The sequence below is a fragment of the Amblyomma maculatum genome, chromosome 1, assembly GCF_055883805.1.
Source record: "Amblyomma maculatum isolate TAMU_Amacu chromosome 1, ASM5588380v1, whole genome shotgun sequence".
In the NCBI taxonomy this organism is placed as follows: Eukaryota; Metazoa; Arthropoda; class Arachnida; order Ixodida; family Ixodidae; genus Amblyomma; species Amblyomma maculatum.
In genome coordinates this window covers 376,278,997-376,299,091 of record NC_139344.1, presented here as the reverse complement: position 1 = coordinate 376,299,091, position 20,095 = coordinate 376,278,997, and the positions used below count along the sequence as shown (strand labels likewise).

General features: G+C 45.4%; 1 protein-coding gene across 1 annotated transcript in view; it reads left to right on the top strand.

Moving 5' to 3' along the window:
- LOC146208304 (cubilin-like) overlaps nt 1-20,016 on the top strand; it is a 144,984-nt gene extending 124,968 nt beyond the window's left edge. The window contains exons 8-15 of the mRNA XM_084592627.1: nt 2,339-2,506; nt 8,405-8,616; nt 10,416-10,633; nt 11,910-12,077; nt 14,181-14,310; nt 15,219-15,286; nt 15,735-15,848; nt 17,450-20,016. Of these exons, the coding sequence (XP_084448753.1) occupies nt 2,339-2,506; nt 8,405-8,616; nt 10,416-10,633; nt 11,910-12,077; nt 14,181-14,310; nt 15,219-15,286; nt 15,735-15,848; nt 17,450-17,664 (1,293 nt within the window). The 3' untranslated portion in view covers nt 17,665-20,016. The remainder of the gene's footprint in view (nt 1-2,338; nt 2,507-8,404; nt 8,617-10,415; nt 10,634-11,909; nt 12,078-14,180; nt 14,311-15,218; nt 15,287-15,734; nt 15,849-17,449) is intronic.
- Nucleotides 20,017-20,095: the final 79 nt, after the last annotated feature.

Here is a 20,095-nt window from a genome sequence, read left to right as displayed (position 1 = left end):
GTCCTCGTCGACTTAATCACTGACTGCCCGTCTGGTTAGCTTTATTTCCTTTTAATCCCTCAGTGTCTCCATCGGCTTTGTTTTCTTGTCATGAATTTCGAATGCATATCTTTTTGAGTCTCCATTCCAGCTCCCAGACGGAACCCTAACTCATCGTAATCTTCTTTCGTTGTCTACGAAGTTCCGAGCTACGCGTTCGCATTTTTGGCAGCTGATATTTATCGTTTCCTCTGCATCGGCAGCCTACACCCGTCGCGCCGCCTTTGACGAGTGCTTATCGATGTTTTTATTCTGTTTGTTTTTGGAACTTGGCCGTTGCTAGTATGCTGGAGAACGCCTTTTTGACCAATGTGATTGCACGATGCGCGAAGACATTTCCCGTCGCTTCTTTCAAGTCGGCCACCACGGTACAGATCGAAGAACACCGAACAATGGCGAAACACATTGCAGGCGGACACCTCCTCTATTGTGTTAGACGTACTGTCATTCATACATGATGTGTTGATCGTCTGCTGCAATAGAAGGGCAATAAACTGTCAAGTACGCAAAAGCCGCCGAAACCGAAACCAACAAAGCAAATGTTGAAAGGCTGACCCTCTTACGAAGCTATGGGCTTTCTGAACAGGTTCTTGGTTTTCTTTGATAGCCATCTCTACTACATTTTTTTTTTTTTTTACATTGCTGCGCTCAGTTTCACTAACTAGTCTCTGAAGAACAAACCAGAAGTGCAACGCGCTCTCAGTGTCTGCAGACTGACCGCATATCACCGAGACTGAGAAAGCTCATTTTTCGTTCCTCACAACCTAATCTTACCTCACCATAGTTGTGCACTTAGCTGCAAAAACGTGAAAACATCCTTCGTATTGATCTGGAATGTTCCAGCGCTAGTTTATCGTTCTGGCGTGGCTTATGTACCGTCTTTGTCAAAGTGTTGCATGACTTGCTTCGTGATTGTCTAGCTTAGCCCGTACAATAACCCTAAAACTAAAGAAGATGTCAAAAATTCAAGGCAAGTGCTCTTAATTTAGAGCCTAGAGAGTAGAATAAATGCTGCCCTATATGACATAAAACCAAAGCATACAGCGATGTCACTTTTGACGTTCACAAACAAGTATGAGAAGGAAATAGCCACCTGGGCAACATGACATGGTTATCCTCGTTGCTACTGAACGGCAAGAAGAAGTTGGTGTCATAAGCTATGGCGACGCCTGATGAATTCAAAAAACTCAAAATATAAATAAGAATTGTTCTACATGATCTACGGCCGAGCGATCCTCGCTGTCTCTTCCTTACCCGCGATACAATAAATGTATCGGGGAAGTTTTACTTCTTGTATGTCAATCTGCTATCTGATATGATTTTCTTCTACAAGTAAGCCGCAGGAAAAAAGATTGCTTCCGTGATGTGTCCTTGATTTTTCACTAAGTACAGCGAAGGATGCCCACCGAAATTGTGTTTATTGTGCAGAAGACTGCAAGGGCGATTTCTTAATTGGCAACGGCACTGCCTGCGTCTGGGTTGCCAGAATCCCACTTCCCGCTCACCCCCTCCCAGACTAGACAGCGTCTTAATAAATATAATAAAAAAGTAGTTTCACACTGTTTCATGTCAATCTGCGCATCCACGGAGCCTTTTCATTCTCAGTGCTATATGTTGTTACTTTACTGGTCACACTTTTCGTATATTTTAGTACCTGCCTTCCGCAACAAAGGCGATTCCAACTATTAGGTCAAGACTGACACTCACGCACTGATCAGTAGTGTCCTATTCTGTTGTCGCCTTAGCACCGTGGAAATCACCGAGGCATCCGACACCAGCACATGAGCATATTTTGTCTATAGACTTGACTGAGCCTGTCTGCGTTTCCTGATCCCAACTTCTCTACTACTAAAGCCAACCTATTCTTGCTCTGTGGACAATGCAAAAGCTTTCAGCGTAAAATAGGAAGCTCAGACCGGGGATGCTTAAAAAATTAGCCAGGCCTAAGGGCTTCTCGTGCATCAGTGCCTGGGGGATTCGGAGACGCGAAAAGACGATGACCATGGATGCTTCTTAACATGCCAATGCGTAGTCTTACTGCAGGTGAATAGACACATAGATTCCATCAGCATAAGAGTAGTTTGAGCGACTGTTGCACGGTCACTATTACGAATTGTTTTAATTCTTTAGCAACCCTTTAGCATTACTCTGAGTTTCGAGGATAGTTAAAACTGAAAGAATCTTTGTTTTCGCGTAAATAAGAGTAGGTTTACGGCGCAGCTACATGACGCGGTGACCGATGGCCGCTGCCTGGTAGTGTAAGACAGAGTTCGGCTGATCCATTCCTCCTACTACGCAGGGTCAGGAGGAGCGGCAGGCCGTGGACGAGTTCGACCAAGTGTTCTGCGGCAACCAGGCGCCGCCGGCGCTAATTTCGGAGGGTCCCCGGCTGGTCATGGTCTTCTCCAGCGGACAGACCAAAGGCACGGGCTTCCGGGCACGCTACTCGTTCGAGACCGACTACAAGGTGACTACTTTCGTTATTCGCACTTCCACAGCTGTAGCTTCGGGAATCACTTTCTCAAGTATGCACGACATTTACGCAATACGCCGCAACCAAAAACTGCGCAATTCACTTGAAAGCCAAAAAGAATGCGCTTGTGGAAGAGCTTCATACAGGTGCATTATAAGAACGTAACGGGTGAGGGGCGGTAAAATTATATGCCAATTTCTTTTTTAATGACAGAACTGCTTTTCACCGTGCTCCGTCATCATTAGCCTACGCATAATATCGAGAGTTCGGTAGTCCAACTCTGCAGTTTGTGTGCTCACCTCACTGGCGAAACCGCGCTGCTGCATTCTTCAAGGGCGTTTTTATTGCTTCGTGCAAGCATTTATCTCTGGCGTGAAGTGGTGCGGCGAACAACCGCGAGGCGCAGCGCGAACCGCGACAGGCACGCAAGCATGTACTGCTTCAGTCTGAAAGGGGCCGAATTCGTGGCTCAGCAGACCGTGCAGGCTGCGAAGCACCAACTCTCAATACGATGCATGCCAACGTTGAATCCATGCATGAAGCATTAAAGCAACCCCGTAGGATAGTAACGAAAGTAAGAGCGGCTTCACCCATGCTGGCGATAAGACGAGCATCAAAACGGCTCTCAGTTTGCCTGCTCATCTGTTGTTGGAGCGCGCGCTGACACGCATTTATCAAAACTTCTTTATGGGCGAGTTTCCGCATTCTGAACAAGGTAGATTCTGAACAAGGCATTCTGAACAAGGTAGGTTCAGAACCTTGTTCTGAACCTACGAAATGTAACAGCGCTAACGCGCAACCACAGGACAAGATGCACGACGAGGACTAAGCGTTGTCTTGGCAAAGGCAAGCATTTGTTGCCTCGTTCTACGGCTGCATGCGTTAGCGCTGTTACATTTCATGTAACAGCGGTGAACGAACGTTCACTGCTCGCGTACTCTGTTTTACTTTTGTTGCAACTGTGCCGTACACATTTGGGCCCAGAGGTGTAGAATGTCGAAGATAGTTCATCTTACCGAGGTGGGCGCGAGAATAATAGCAGCCCAGTCGTGGGTAACAGGATATGACCAGGGTGCTGCTCAGAACGACGGAGGGCTCAACGTAGGGCGTAGACTTTACGACACACATGTTTCAGCACTATGTACGATACAGAGTATGGTACTTCGCCTCGTGGAAAGACTGACGCTCCGGCAGGTTTTAACGGGATATTGTTAAAGGCACCACTTGGCAGAAAGTTCGACGTAGGCGTTGTCGACATCGACGTTGCGTTGTGAGTGAAAGCTCACGGGCATTCACTTGGTAGACGTAACAGTTGCCATGTGACACGGCCAGGCACTGATTGATAGGCGGATAGTGTGACGTCACGAGACCACGTGACATAGCAGAGTTAGCAGGAGCTGCCAACTTACGTAACTCATTTGAGATGGAAGGGTGCAATAGAGAGAGACTCTAAACTCTGGGACCTAGAATCCGACACTATATACATCCCACGCAAGCACAATTGTACGACCTGGCGGGACTTGAGGCTATCATCTATGTCGACTGATATTTTACAAAACTTTGTAGCTTACTGTTGTATACCAGTGAGTATGTGTGACATAACATAAGTACAAATTAAGGGATTCGTGGTTAGTGGAGTAACAAAGTGCATGTACAACGTCAGTTGCACTTAGTGGGAACACAGTTCCGCGTGGCTGCGCACTTACGTAGCAGCATTGCGCCCGATCCTGTACCAAACTGATGCAAATTGTCCCTCGACACAAGGAATGGCCTCGAGATATGTACCTCGTCTAGTGCGCCACTGTGCATTGACTCCTTACCGAGTTAGATGCAATGGCGCTCCGCTACGCGGAGCAGTGTTCCCGCTAAGTGTGACTCACACTGCACGAGAGCGAGTATCCACAGGGGAGCGGCGGAAAGAGGCCATTAACGCTGCTGGATCACACCCTCAAATCCGAAACTTAAGTGACCCCCTACTTTTTTTCTACTATAATTTTCAGTGGTTGGTACTTGTAGAAGCGGTCGGGATGTGTATTCAGAAATGAAAAGAACGATAATTGAAGCTAAATGAAATCTCGCAAGAAATAAATCAAATTAAGGTACCCGACTCTCGTTTCTCGCTAAGAGGCAACGTTCTGATGCCATTCTGTCACTTTTGCGCGTAGTTTCCTTAAGCTGTATTCTTTATTTCAGCAGCACTGACTTATTGCATGCAAGTATCCACTGGAAGGTGCTCCAGCTAAGATAGACCAAGATTTCAATAAAAAGGTTAAGCGTTTTTAATTGAAATTAGGTGAATGTTGTTACGGTTCATCTAAAGTACTGGATAGGTTTTTTGTTCCATCTGCTTGAATAGTTAGTAGACATTAACTTACTTTTCCTAAATGTGGCTTTAAACGCAATGGTATGAATGGGAAATTCTTCAAGAACTACGAAAATGGTCCGACCCATGTGTTTTCGAAAAAGTAGCCTGGTCCTTCTTATCCGCATAAATGAAAGCCCGCAAGGAGAGCCCGCGAGCGCGCATCATGCGCCTCTCCGCTATTACAGCACTCTCATCCACAACTTGCTAAAATGCTGCCGAATTCGCCCCTTCTGAGCTGTCCACAGCAGAGTTTGCGGTTGCTACTTGTCCACAGATAAACCAACGATCTTTAGATAAGCTCCGGCGGGTGCATCCGACGCGCTGAAAAAGCTCTCTGTCAGCCGCCGTTGCTTATCTCGGCACCAACGGCGAAGCGAGGCTTTGCCGTGCTTTGTCGAAAAGGCGATACTCGAGCGTGCTATCGGCAGAGAATTCGTTGAAGATTTTTTTTTTTTCGCAGTAATTTAAACAATTAAGCACGTGGCTCCAGACTTACCTTTTCTGAAGTGCTCCCCAAATGTTCTGAATAGTTGGTAGAGTCCTGGTTGCCACGAACCCGTATTTCTGTTAGTCGCTGGATTCTTCTCAATGTGAGCACAGGTAGAGAGCTACAAAACTTAGTGTTTAGCCAGGCGCAGGCAAACTTCTGCTCCGGAACAGAAAAGCTACAAGTGGAGCCCTAGTGGCAGGAAAAATGTAACATGAACAAGACGAAATTTAGACTGAAATAAAAACTTGTGGTTCTGATGAAAAAAAAAAAAAAAAAAAAGAACTTCACAGCAACGAATTTCGCAAGTGTCCAAAACAAAGGGGCCACATCAAGACTTGTAGTATTCGGGTCGCCGTGACGACAAAGAAGAAAAAAAAAAAGAATGATCAAAAAATTTTCAGTCGCGAACACCCAAGTGCCATATATTTTCTGAAAGAAGAAAAAGGTGTCATGTGATCTGAAATTTTGAAAATCGAATTTTTTTACACAACAATGCCGCACCCCATTTTGTCTGCTTACGGGGTGGCTTATTGCCAAACCATATATCGTAGGCGCACCGGAGCAGACGACGCTCTCTGCGAGTTAAACGGCGATTGTTGCTGAAAGGTCTCTCTGAACGCAACCTAAAGGTAATATACACTCACTGTAAACGGCGATTGTTTCTGAAAGATGTCTCTGAACGCAACCTAAAGGTACGCTCACTGAGGCAGGAAATGATTATGGGGAAAGTAATTGCTTAGTGTAACTGTTGTCACACCGATTGTTACTTGTGTTTGTGAACGCAACCTACAGGTAGCGTACACTCACTGATGCCAGGATATAATAACAGTGAAGGCAATTTGAAAAAGTAATAAAAACAATTACAACACTGGAGTCGAACAGATGTCTAAATCTTTAAACGCGTTCTTATTCGTGTAGACAATATATCCACTATTTGTCGCCAGGTGACGCTACTCGGAGGAATCACGCGCCAGAGCGTCGTCTGCTCGAGTCCTCCTATGGTATATGATTTGCTAATACGCTACGGGGTGTGAAGACAAAAATATGAATGTCTCATTGTGAGCTTTATAGGGTTAATTTAGTTTCCTCATTTTTATATTTTAATCCTCATTCTTGTATATACCTCTCCTGCTTTCACTTTTCTTTTATGTTTTCTTTTATTGCGTAAGCAGTATTACGCGAGGTTTCAGGCCGTCGCGTAAACCCGGCCGGTAGCCACGTTTGACCTTTAGAGCAACCGCAGATAGGGCCCCTCTTCAAACCGTCGGGTAAACCCGGTCGCTAGCCACGCCACGCCGCAGATGGTGCATCGTTGCTGTAGCAACGAGAGCGACTGCAGATGGGGCCCCTCTTCAATTCGTCGGGTAAACCCGGTCGGTAGCCACGCCGTAGTCGCAAATGGCAGGAGCTGCCAACTTGGGTCTCTCGTTTCACGTGGGACGGTTATGTCAGAATCAGCCTGCCAGGACGCTTGCATTCACGTTACCCCTATAGGCCACTAAGGCACGTTCATACGACTCGGTTAAAGCGAGTCTTTATATGTGGGCTGGAGAATAAGAAGATGATGAAAGAACAGAAAGAAGAAGCTACTTCGGCTTTGCTTACATAACTCCTACCGGGTTTAACTAAAGCTAAACCCCAGCTGATTTTTTTTTTTTTTTCACTTATCATGAGTTTGGTTGCGACATGCACAACATATATTACCGCAAAATCTTGCCTTGTGTGGCCTTGTCGGTCACCTGTGTAGCTCATGGGTTTGATTCCTACCCGAAACATACTTATTTTGTTTGGTTTGGTTTGGTTTTGGGGTTTAACGTCCCATGGCAACTCAGGGTATAAGAGACGCCGTAGTGCAGAACTCCTGGAATTTCGACCACCTGAGGTTCTTTAACTTGCACTGACATCGCACAGCACACGGGCGCCTTGCTTTTCGCCTTCATCGAAAAGCGGCCGCCGAGACCAGGATTCTATTCCGCATCCTTGGGCACAGTAGTCGAGCGCCCTACCCACTGCGCCACAGCTTACTTGTTCTGCGCGAAATCGATTACTTTGCAAAACTATATCCTTTGAAGCACGCGAAGGCCTTAAATTGACATTGTATGTCCAGCTTTAATCATTTTCATACTAATATACTAATTTGCTAATGGCGCATATAAACCTTTCATCTTAAAACAGTTGATTTGGTTTATGGGATATAATGTCCCAAAGCAACTCAGGCTATGCGAGACACCTCAAAACAGGTGCATTGTTCAGGCCCTCTTCGTGGTACCCGATAACTCATGTATTCCCACCTGAGCGTTTAGGGATATATTTAAGAAGTTATTTTATTTCATTGATTCTTCAAGCAGACGCAGCTAAAAATGTTAACCGGTACCTCAAATAAATCTTAACAACTTCACTACTTCTCAGTTCGAAAGAACTCTTAGGTTTCTTTTTATTTAGTCTCTGTCCATCTTAGCTGGAACACCCTGATGTGTGTTTGTGTCGAAGTGGCTTTCTGCCTTCTCTCTATCGACCATTGGCACAATTGCAGCTCATAGCGCGGTCTTACATAAGCACTAAAATGCAGTTTAATTACTAATATGTTTTGTGAAATTAACAATGTATGTTTTAACTGTTTTAGTACGCCATGCGGCAGGAAAAGCACGGAAACAAATACCTGTTTTCTCGATAACATTTAAGAAGTGTCAAGGTACCGCATTCATTATAGACAACAAAGCAAGCTCCACTTAACGACTCATGTAGGTCTCAACGCTTGTATTAATAAAACTCAAAACAGGAAAGCATAAAAGAAAGATCAGCGGGCATGTGAGCTGCTAGTGTGATATCAGCAGGCAATATTCATCCTGTCGGATTGACTAAGTCGGCCCAACCTGTAACTTGTACCGTTAGCCATGCCAGCTCGACCCGGTTGAGCCGGTCAAGTATCTTCAATGAAAAATAAAAAAGATGCACCCAAAAACCTATCCACGAAGCCTTTTCGGGAAGTTTCGCTGAATTATGGAAGGAAGACTCACACTGTATGGCATCCGCGCAGGTCCCCGGCACGCCGTCGCCCAACAATACGTGCCATTTCTGGTACCTGAGCGAGTCGCAGGTGACGGGTGACTTCAACTCGCCACGCTACCCGGCCAACTACCCGTCCAGCACCCGCTGCGAGTACATCTTTCTCGGGAATCTGGGCGAGCAGGTCAAGATCGTCTTCAACTACTTCAAGACCAAGGCCGAGCTAGCCTACCACGGATACAAGTAAGCGACACGGTCACGTATCTCTCGTTTTCTCCGCTCTGTTGTGCTCTCCGAGCGCTGTATGCTATCGCTCGAAAAAAAACTTTTCCGAGCAGAAAGTAATAACTTTGCTGACCGCGCGAAATTGTCACCACTTGTAGCGCCAACGAATGTAAAGCAAGGCACCGAGCGAACTCGGCGAACACGCTACCTGTTCTCGTAGGAAATGAAGTATGTCCTTTAATTGTAGACTCTTAAAAATAAACTCGTGTGAGTTACTAAGGAATCTAGAAACTACAATCATTACTACCTTTTTGCGACTGTTGCTAGCATGCTAATAATTGTTTACTACCCCAAACACAGTGCAGGTAGTAGCTGCAGTCATTACTGACCAGGGTAGTTGATGCAGCAGCGATTACTAGTTACTAGAACTGAACTAGCAGCGCTTAGTAGGACTAAAAGTTGAACAGAAATCTGTAAAATAATGTGGACAAGGCTCGCACCAAGACGGCAGAGCGGACATTTAAAATAACAAATATTAGCAACATGATCATACACGCTTGCATTCTTCATATTTGCTTTTCAGGCGCAAAACGGATTGAAATATCTTCTCTGAACTTGCGAGTGTCGCTGGCTCTAAAACAGGATGTCATAATGTAGGGGATATAAGCTCGCTGAAAGTTGCTGTTCTGCGTGCACGCGCAGAGCGATGGTGCGCTTCGCCGTAGTTCTTCTTGTCCGACTGATATATATGACCTGATCCGCGGTGCGCATCTGCTAATTAAGTGCTCTGTCAAAACATCTGCAACGTTACGGACCGATATATGAAGACCTTCAGGCAAGGTTTCGGCAACATTTTTTACAGTTCAAAAGCTAGTTCTTATTACTAGGCTCGCCTGGATAGGTTAGTTACGGGGGCTAGCTCTTTGAACTAGTAACGGTTACTACCACTCCATAGTTAGTAAAAATCTAGCAACACATGTGACAAGCACTTACTAGGTTTGCCTTAGTAAGTAGCACGACCTTTCTTTAAGTGTAGTGTTACTGACGTATTTCTTTTTTTATATATTGTTATTTGTCTCATAAAATTACAACTATGTCAAAACCAAAACTCAAGAATGTCGATTGGTTTCTTGGAATGATTTTCTTCACCCTTCTGGCACTCACATTTGACCTGAGGTGAAGCCTCGTTTGAACGTATTTTACTAGAAGATGCTTCCTTTTCCTTCGCCCCGTGGGCATGTTCGTGTCCGAATAAACCTGATTTTAATTTAATAAACTTTGTAAACACGGCATCCTTGAGCGATGGCATTTGAGCTTTATTTAAATGTATTAAAAACTGAAGTCGCATTGCACTGGCAATGACGGGAATACTGCCTAGGGAATAAAGGCACCAATGCAATATGACGTTTAGCGGCCGCATAGTTGTGCGTGAGCGACATCTACATAGCCAGGCCTTTACATCCAGGCTGATCATACGTCAGACAAACACAAGTGGAAACAATGGTCCAGCACCGAGGCCAAAGGACCTTTAGGTCAAAGGACCGAATTTGAGCAACAAAAATGAAACACACCGAAAGGACCACATCTTTAAGCTGTATATATTGAAATAAAAGGACAAAGATGCTGTTATTGTAAAAAAGAAATGCGTTTTTGCTTTTTTTTTTAAGAAAATCGAAATTTCGAAGATTTATAACCTTTACAGCATATCTTATTAGATGCTATTGAAAATAGATTAACCATTTCAGAAAATAGTCAAAGATTTGTGTTTGCGTCCATTAGTGCTCTCAAGCGTCGCTCTCACGCTCTTCCTCATGCAGCGAGGCATGCGTCGAGGACTGGTTGGAGATCTACGAAGTGTCTGCCAAGGGCGAGTCGAGCAAGATTGGCCGCTACTGCGCCAAGACGGCGCCAGGACCCATCGTTTCCGACGCGGGCGTCAACATGATGAAGGTCATCCTGCACACCGACAACACGGGGGTCGCCAGCGGGTTTAGCGCCACTTACTACTTCCTCAAAGATGTCAACAAGTTCGGAGGTGCTCCCGTGGTCTTTTTTTTTACTAGACCTGCACGACATTCTTGTTGTTAACTTCTTTTTTTCTTCGTTCATACATGTTTTTTAAGGCGTCCAGTCCAACTTAAAATAGCGCATTACAAAGGGTAGCTTATGATCACAACCCACCTAAGTTTAAATTCGTCTACTATGAGTAAACTTTTTTGTGTCCTTTGTTTCTAAACATTACTTCTGTAGCTGAGGCTTTATTCTTTAGCCATTCTCCAAGATTACCTCGGAAGGAGACTGCAGCCATGAAATTAGGAGACGCCTGCTTCTGGGAAAGAGAGCAATGGTTAGCCTTGACCGCCTAGTAGAGAGCAGAGACATTAGTCTGCCAACCAAGATCCGTATAACTCGTGCTTATGGTCTTTCCAGTTGTGATGTATGGATGCGAGAGTTGGACTGTGAAAAAGGCTGACCGCCGAAGAATTGACGCGTTTGAATTGTGGTGCTGGCGAAGACCCTTGAGAGTTTCTTGGACTGCCAGAAGATCAAATCAGTCGATATTGTCGACCATAAACCCTGACTGCTCATTGGAGGGCCAAATTCTAAAGTTAAAGCTCAGCTACTTTGGTCATCTGATGAGAAGAGTGGAGTCGCTGGAGAAAGATTTGATGTTGGGAAAGGTTGAGGTCGCCGGAGAAGGGGTAGGCAGCGAACTCGATGGTTAGATGGCATCCTCGAGGCACTGCAGATGAAGTTATGTGATGTTAGGAAGATAGTGAGAAACCGAAAAGCGTGGCGTGACATGGTCCATAGGGTCACGAAGAGTCGGACACGACTGAAAAACTAAACTGAAGACATCTTAGATTAGTTATTCTTAGATCAGATATCAGGAGCTGATAACTCAACTGGTTCCATTAATATTTGCCCTTTATATCTGTGATCATGATACCTGAAGTGATACTACAGGTGGCTTGTTGCCGATCACCGCCTTGAAACCTGAACTAATAATTTATGAACATTTGTGCGCTAATACGCGTACGCACAGTTAAGACAACTAGACAGCAAGAAGGCATAATATGCGGATAAAAACAGTGGGACACTCTAGTTTAATACTAACCACACAGTTTCGCAACAGATTAAAGACACATTCGCGGTCTGGAGCCCACCGGAGTGGCTGCCTGCAACTTTAAAAGCATTGTTGGTTAATCGGTGCTCTGACAACAGCGTAATTTATTGGTTACTCTAGCGTGGCGGTTAACGCATAAACGTTTTCCGTTGGCATATTTCCCCCTTCTTTCGTTTCTGCCTAGACTGCGGAGGTAACATCACTGGCGAGGAGAATGGGCTCATCACTAGCCCTGGCTACCCGAACCCGTACAAGAATGACCGGCAAATGTGCAACTGGTACGTCACTGTGCGACCGGGACACAAGGTCTTCCTCCACTTCACGCTATTCCTCATCGAGGGACACCCTGGAGGTGAGAGGAAATGACGTCACTTGCAACCTTGGAGCATTGAGCTTTTTTATATATTCTCCTGTAAAATGTATGATTTCCTCTATGGCGTACATGCATGTTTCTATGCTCCCTATGATGCATCTAGAGCTTTATAGTACGACCCAAGGTTTTCAAGTCTCCCGAGATTTTCTTTTTTTTTTATTACGTCTTTATTTCTGCTTACAGTAGGCGTGTACCTTGCGGCAGAACAAAGTTGCTTCATGGATGTAGGGGTGGGGGAGCGGTTAAGGGTGGGGGTGAGGGTATAGGTGGGGGTGGGGGTGAAGGTTGGGATGGATATGAGGGACCGGTGTCCACTTCTTCCTCGAGGTAGGGTCGTCCCGAGGTCGGCTCCGCGAAGTAATGGCCTGGTCCTTCTTCTTCCTTGAAGTAAGAAAGAAAAGTTCGCCAGAGCCGGGTTGTGTCTGATAGCCCGATGTGCGACTGGGGATCGACCCATGCCTGCAGGGTTGCAGGTCGAAGCCCGCCCAGGAACTTGAGTGCTCTCTCCCGTACTGCGTCAAAAGTAGGGCAGCTCCACTGCAGGAGAAGGGCACTGAGGAGAAGGGTATACCTGCGGGTTTATGAGGTGCAGCTTCGCGGGTGACAGAAGCTAACCAGTCTGGGCTCGGCGAAGGAGTACTGCCTCCACTCTCCGGAATGAGCTATCTGGGCGGCGATATAGTTGCTCAGGGTTGGTCAAGTGCTGGAGTATGCTTCGACGATAGCGGTGTGCTCGATGCCATGTCTCCGCCCTATCCATATGAGGCGACGACGGATGCGTAACGTCCTCAGGGGGCCACGAAGCGGAAACGAATGTGGATCCAGGCAAAGGTGCGGAAAGAGCTGCTGCGCGCGCTGCCTGGTATGCTTTTTCGTTTCCAGTGATTCCTTCGTGTGCAGGAATCCATTTGATAATTAAGGTGTAGCCCTCCTCTCTCAGGCGACGGGCTTGTGTTCGAATAGGGTTCAGAATGGCATAGTCTGCTCCCCCTGCGCGGCATGCAGTGTACGCTGCTTGTGAATCTGTGTAAACATGGTAGGTGCACGGAGCCCGATCCTGCCTTGCTACTATTCGAGTAATGGCAAGTCGTATGGCAATGAGTTCGAGATTGGTAACAGTGTGTTCCTCGGAAAGCCGTTGAACTACCGAGGTATCTGACACAGAGTTGTGACAAGCTATAGCTGCGCAGTGTTGAAATTGAGCGGCGTCTGTGTATAGTTGGATAGCTCCTTACTGGGCTAGCTTGTGTGACATCTTCCTATGACGTTTGGCGGCAGCTTTGCGCCTTTGGGGATTAGCCGAACTCATAATCTTTGGTAATGGTATACCATCTACTAAGTCAATCAACTCCCACGGTGGGGCCGGCTGAGATTTTCATTATGTGCTCCCGATTTACTGTGTATGCTCCTCCCGCAGAGCATATACAAGTAATATAGAAACGTGTGCTTGTTCCTTTTTCGCACTTTCCACCTAATAACTCAGTCGGTAGGCGTCTGTAATGAATAATACACACAATCTTTGAATCTATATTAGTTTAGTTACATACAAAATTGCTGAAATTCTTCTAATATGTCCCTCCTGAGACCAAGCTAAGGGCTCAGGAGTGAGCATCGTTGCTTAACGCGTTACATAAAATGTCACATTACGGAGCTGCCTTGTCGTTCAGTGAGGTTTCCTGACTCAACTGAGACTCTTCTTGAAGGATGTCACCGGACAGAAAGAGCACAGCACACAAAAAAACAGTTCCGGCGTTGCTGTTTGGTGATTTATTTATTTATTTATTTATTTATTTATTTATTTATTTATTTATTTATTTATTTATTTATTTATTTATTTATTTATTTATTTATTTATTTATTTATTTATTTATTTATTTATTTATTTATTTATTTATTTATTTATTTATTTATTTATTTATTTATTTATTTATTTATTTATTTATTTCTGTCAGCCCGCTTGTCATGGGTCTCTAACCTTGTGCTGAGGCTACGGTCCCTCTTATATCTGACGTTCCCATTCAATAGCATGTTGGATCTTACGCCGGCTACGTGGCAATTTGATTTTCCCCACGTGCATTACAGAGCGAGGATGCCCCAGCGCCGTGGTGCGCGTCTGGAAGAACCTGTCGGACGCGCCCCTCGAGTTGTGCGGAGAAGGGCTGAGCAATGATACACGGGAGGTGATATCCACGTCCAACGTGCTCAAGTTATCGTAAGTGTACCTGCCCTGGGCTATCCACCACTTGCGTTGAACGTATTAGCTACGGTACATTCAGGAGTGACTTGTCAGTAGCCATTTTGGAAGCAAACTTCGGACGCCCTAAAGTGGAACATCGACTGCATCGGAGAGAGAAGGGTGGAACGATGAGATTAATGAATCGTGGGCTAAATAGACGCTCGCATTTTCATTACAATTTCAGGAAGCTAGGCTGAATCACAAGGCTTTTCTTTTTCTTGGTGTAGGATGGTCGGAGGAGGGCTTTCGCAATGACACTGCACAGATCACTAAAAAAATAAAATAAAAATAAATAAAGGGGCAGGAACAATTGATAAATGTAGTGTTGGCGTAACGGGCTCCTAGTGCAGAGAACAGCACGAGATGCTCAGTGATTCGCCGCCTTCTGAAGAATCCATCATGCTTCAATACCGTCTCGTGCCTTCTTTTTTAATTTTCATTGTATCTTTCTGACGTATTCCACAGATTGAAATTCTTCTTCAAATTTCTTCTTAATATCTTAATGTCTTCTTCGTCAAACCATCTGTCAATTGTCCCTATTAGCCACATTCATTACACCTAAATTAAAATAGTTATGCAAAACATAACCAAACTGTTGTAACCGACAGAAAGTGCGCTATGTTCAACAGTTACCTTGAGCAATAGCCAAGAAGACAATATTGCAACGTGATTGCAACCACATATGAGTTTTGAGAACGCAATGTACACGTAAAAATGACCTTTTCACAAGGGCCACTTAATCATAAGCAGAAGTTTTCTGTCGCTAATGTTCGGCATATATGTTATGATAATCGAAACTCTTGTTCAGGCATGTGTCCATACATAAGAAAATGATAACATAAATCTTGTTACGACTAACTTGTTTGGAATGTGACTTTTTCCAGATTTATGACCGCGCAAAAGGCCGTTGGAAATGGGGGATTTAGAGCTGTCTGGACAGAAATAAGAGAAGGTAACTATCTTTTTCCTAGATATTCTTCTAGATGGAATTGTTGCTACGGCTTAAGTCATTGTTATTCACACTAGCAGTTTCGACTTTGTTATCATAAGCTATGCCTCACTAATTGCAGTAGTGCAAGCCACTGAAACCTAGGAAGCATGTTTTACTTCAATTAGTTTCAATTAGCGAATTGCAGATTGTCGTAGCCACAAGGGAATTATTTTTGAAAAATTTCAAAATATTCTAACCTAACTTAATGAGTAATACTCGGCATGCGAAATTTAAAGTGTGATAAATACTGGCCTACATAGTGCGAAATTTATTGCTACTGTCCTATATTCGTCCCTAGAATGCAATGGTACAATATTTGATCGATTATTTAGGGGAAACACCTTTTAGGATCAATAATTGTCACGTTCAAGAAGCTTGACCTCATACAGGGCATAATGTTTGTTTTCAGATCCCAGCTGTGACGAGATAAAATGCGCCGTTACTGGTTACTGCATATCTTCACGTCTCAGATGCAATGAGTTGCCCAACTGCGGAAGCAGCGACAGCACTGACGAGGACGATTGTGAGTCGGACTCTTGTTGGTCATCATCGTCGTCATCATCAGCAGCCTGACTATACCCACTGCAGGGCGAATTCCTCTCCCAAATTTCTCCAATTAACCCGGTTCTGTGCTAGCTGCTTCCACTTGACCCCTGCGAACTTCTTAACCTCATCCGCCCACCTAACTTTCTGCCGCCCCCTGCTACGCTTTCCTTCCCTTGGAATCCAGTTTGTTACCCTAAGCGACCATCGGTTATCCTCGCTTCGCACTACATGTCCTGCCCATGCCCATTTCTTCTTCTTAATTTCCACTAGAATTCCAGTAACTTCAGTTATTTCTCTGACCCACTCTGCACGCTTCCTATCTCTTAATGTTACCCCTACCATTTTTCGTTCCATAGCCCCCTGAGTTGTCCTCATCTTAAGTAGAACCCTCTTGGTTAGCCTCCACGTTTCAACCCCATTGGTGAGTACAGGTAATGTGCTAGACATAAACAGTTAAATGGTAAGGAACAAACACTGTAGCACGTTGAACAGTCCCGGGTTTTGCGTATCAATAGTACCGTTTTCTTTCGCTTTTTTTTCATGTCCCCAATGATTTAGTAGCCTTCAATATACTGCTCTCCGATCAAAACGGCACAAGGGGCCATCGATTATAAAACGAAAATCCCACTATTGTCGTCCTTCGCCTCAAAGGCTAGAAATAAACAAAAGTGAGAAAACAATAATAAAGAACGAAATGATTCCCTGATTGAATGTGCCATAATGTAGCCAAGATGTATTAACACTGCGAATACCTCCTGTAGTTATTGGAATGCATCACGAAACCGCGCAAAATGACAAGGGACAGGAAAGAAGGCAAAGGATAGGGAAGGGAAGGCCTTCTTCCCTGTCCCTTGTCTTTTTGCGCGGTTTATGCATTCCAGCAATAGTCACCAACTAGCCCGCCTCTCACTATTAAACCTCCTGTAGAGCGTGCCGCTTTACATAACGACCCTACATGAGGAGAAGCAAACTTTACAAATATATGTTGTTTGAGTGAGTGAGTGAGTGAGTGAGTGAGTGAGTGAGTGAGTGAGTGAGTGAGTGAGTGAGTGAGTGAGTGAGTGAGTGAGTGAGTGAGTGAGTGAGTGAGTGAGTGAGTGAGTGAGTGAGTGAGTGAGTGAGTGAGTGAGTGAGTGAGTGAGTGAGTGAGTGAGTGAGTGAGTGAGTGAGTGAGTGAGTGAGTGAGTGAGGTGAGTGAGTGAGTGAGTGAGGGAGGGAGGGAGGGAGTCAGTGAATTAGATGAGTGAGTGAGTGAGTGAGTGAGTGAGTGAGTGAGTGAGTGAGTGAGTGGAGTGAGTGAGTGAGTGAGTGAGTGAGTGAGTGAGTGAGTGAGTGAGTGAGTGAGTGAGTGAGTGAGTGAGTGAGTGAGTGAGTGAGTGAGTGAGTGAGTGAGTGAGTGAGTGAGTGAGTCGGTTGTTGGTCAGCCGCTCGGTCGGTCTTAATCCTTCCTAATATTCGAGTGCAAAATATTCAGCTTGTTTGCGTGCTAGTGTTACTTCTACAGCGCAAGTGCTCTCACCTGTTTCCTGCTTCTGAGCTAATAGGAACGTCCCCATGATCTCTGTGCCCTTCTCACAGGCGTGCGCAGCCCCGAGCTTAACCTGTACCTGGTGGGCGGCGTGTCCTCCGGCTGCGTGGCATTCACGCTCCTCACGCTTTGCCTGGTGTGCCGCAGCCGGCGGAGACGGCGGCGCCGTCGCAGGCGTCCGCCTTTCGGAGACCGGCCGCCTTTACGCCCGCCGCCACCCAGCGAGGTGCCTGCCATGCACTTCGTCTCCATGGACACCGTGTGACTAGAGACCACCGTCTAAGAGCGTCCTCGAAGGCCCAAGGAACGATTCCCCTATACCTCCCCTCCCCATCAAGCCCCGCTGAGATGGGAGAACAGGCCCCTTGCAGTAAGGGGAAATAACGTAAGAAAAAGCGATACGGAATCCAATACGCTGCAAGAGCTTTGCTACAAATACTGCCCTGCTACTATACCTTGTGGCCCATGTACTGACGGGCTGAGGAAAAGTATTGCGTGGCCGGTTTACTCTCCACTGGCTGTAAGATAACTGATGTGCCCAGAGTTACCATGAAGAAATCTATGTTTTCACCTCATGTGCACCATCATGTCGGAATTCGAGCACCCGTAACGCCTGAAAAACTGACCACAATAGCGGTGATAATTTTTCGGCTATTCGGTCCTGTAACACTTGCAGATCGCAACTAACTTTCGTCCGCATAATTTCGTCCATGCATTTCCTGTTCTCGTCCGTATTTTTCAGTCCACGAACGCGCTCGTATGTCAGTATGTGATAGGGCAACGTGTTTTTGCACGATAAAAGCAGCGTATTGGAATCTGTATGGTTCTTTCCCAGTCTGGAAGCCAGATATTCACGGGACACAAGCGGCATGCTGAGCTGACGCAGTTACGTGCTCGGCGTGGTAGTCTATCTCTCAAGAGGCTAGCGTACAAGCGACGACACCTACAGGTCATGAAATGTAGTGAACAACACGCATTAGTGATTTGTTACTGTATTATAACGCTCAAATGCCTGACGTCTTCCACTCGAGCAGCAGACGTTTTACCTCCTTTGAGAATCGCAAGACGACCAATAATATGGCAGGATCCCACCCAGCATCTGTACATCGCAACGGATCTAGGAGTAGTAAGGATGTAGTTATTCGTTTCTCTCACGTCGACGCAAGTAGGGCAATTCTGCGAATTAATGAGTATCTGAGAGCTTTGTTAATACCCACAAGTGGCGACGGAAAGTTGATGAGCGAGCGATTTGAGATATGCACTCCTTTCTACTGCCAGCACTTAAATGCGTCGGTTCCAGCGCGTACAATTCCACTTATGACCTGACTGAAGTGAATCACATGATGTTTGGACAATGAGCCATGTGCGCGGAGGTTCCACGCAACCATTCGCTCCGGTACGGCGACACAGGTCACCGCTCTTCTTCCCATTGCCAGGGTTCAGTGCCAAATGGAGCGACGGCTGCGCAGCTATTCCCGATAAGACGTAGTCTCACGTAGAAAGCAGGCTGGGATGAATCTCTGCCGTCCCGAGGAGAAGCATAAACACCTGCTCTGACGTAAACAGCACGTCACCATTGCAAGTTTATTGAACTTTGTCACAATAGCCTGGCAAGCATTAGAAGGTAGCGAGAATATGTGAAAAACTGATGACACCGTGCTTTAAATTCAAGCAGCTCTCCCTCCTTATCGAGTTCTTTTTTTGCTTCTTCTCTTCAAGGCTGAAACGCAAATACGAGTCCAAAACATTTCCCACTCAGAGGGATGGAAACCGCGATTTTCAGAACAGCGTTTGCCACTCGTCGCTACGCACGTCACGTTGCAAGCTATAGCTTTGAAGAGAAGCCTCTCAGCGCGTATGAGATGCAGCGACGATACGCAGCGTTATGCATCGACCGCATTCAGCGTGCAAAACTTATTCGTGAGTTTACCCTGGAGACTCGAGCTTTTCTTTTTTTTATATGTATAAAGCTCAATACGTAATCGTATTCACCGGGAAGCTGGTGACGACATGTGGTTCTATTTAGAGAGACCTAACGCATATAGCCACAGGTAATTAAAGCACTTTTTTTTTAGCGTACCAGCATGCATATTTTAACTGCGACATTCCGCTTCTCGCGAGAAGCTACCAAAGATTTGCCGCCATAAGGCTAGTTCATTTTCGCAATCGACATGATTTACAATCACACACGACCACTTACCGGGTGGTTTTGTTGTTCCTGATTAAAAAAAGCATTAAATTCAAAAACCACTTTTTTCAGAAACCTCCTACCTTCAAAAACGCAAGGGCAATACTAAATTAACGAATACGTCATTGGTAATCCTGATAAATCGCAACAAATTTTCATGGGCAGCATTTTCAACTTTCAGAATCTTGCGCTGCTTCAGCGTGTGCGTCCAATTAGAGCACATTTCATAAATCACAAAATTGGCATCAAACTGCTTAAGCGCATTGCAGGTGTGAGCATACGCCACGCATAAATTATCTAAAAATACATTTAGAATTTTGTGCGTTTGCTTCAAAGTTCACAGGCACCAAGACGGGTTAAAAAACGAGAAGACAATAATGCAATAATGCTCTGCAAAGCCAAAGACACCACTGATATTATTTTTTTTTTTACTTTGTAGCCTAGCAATGTTGTTCGCATTGCTAGGGCAACTACAGGTCCTTATCAGAGCAAGAAAAGAAGTTTTTTG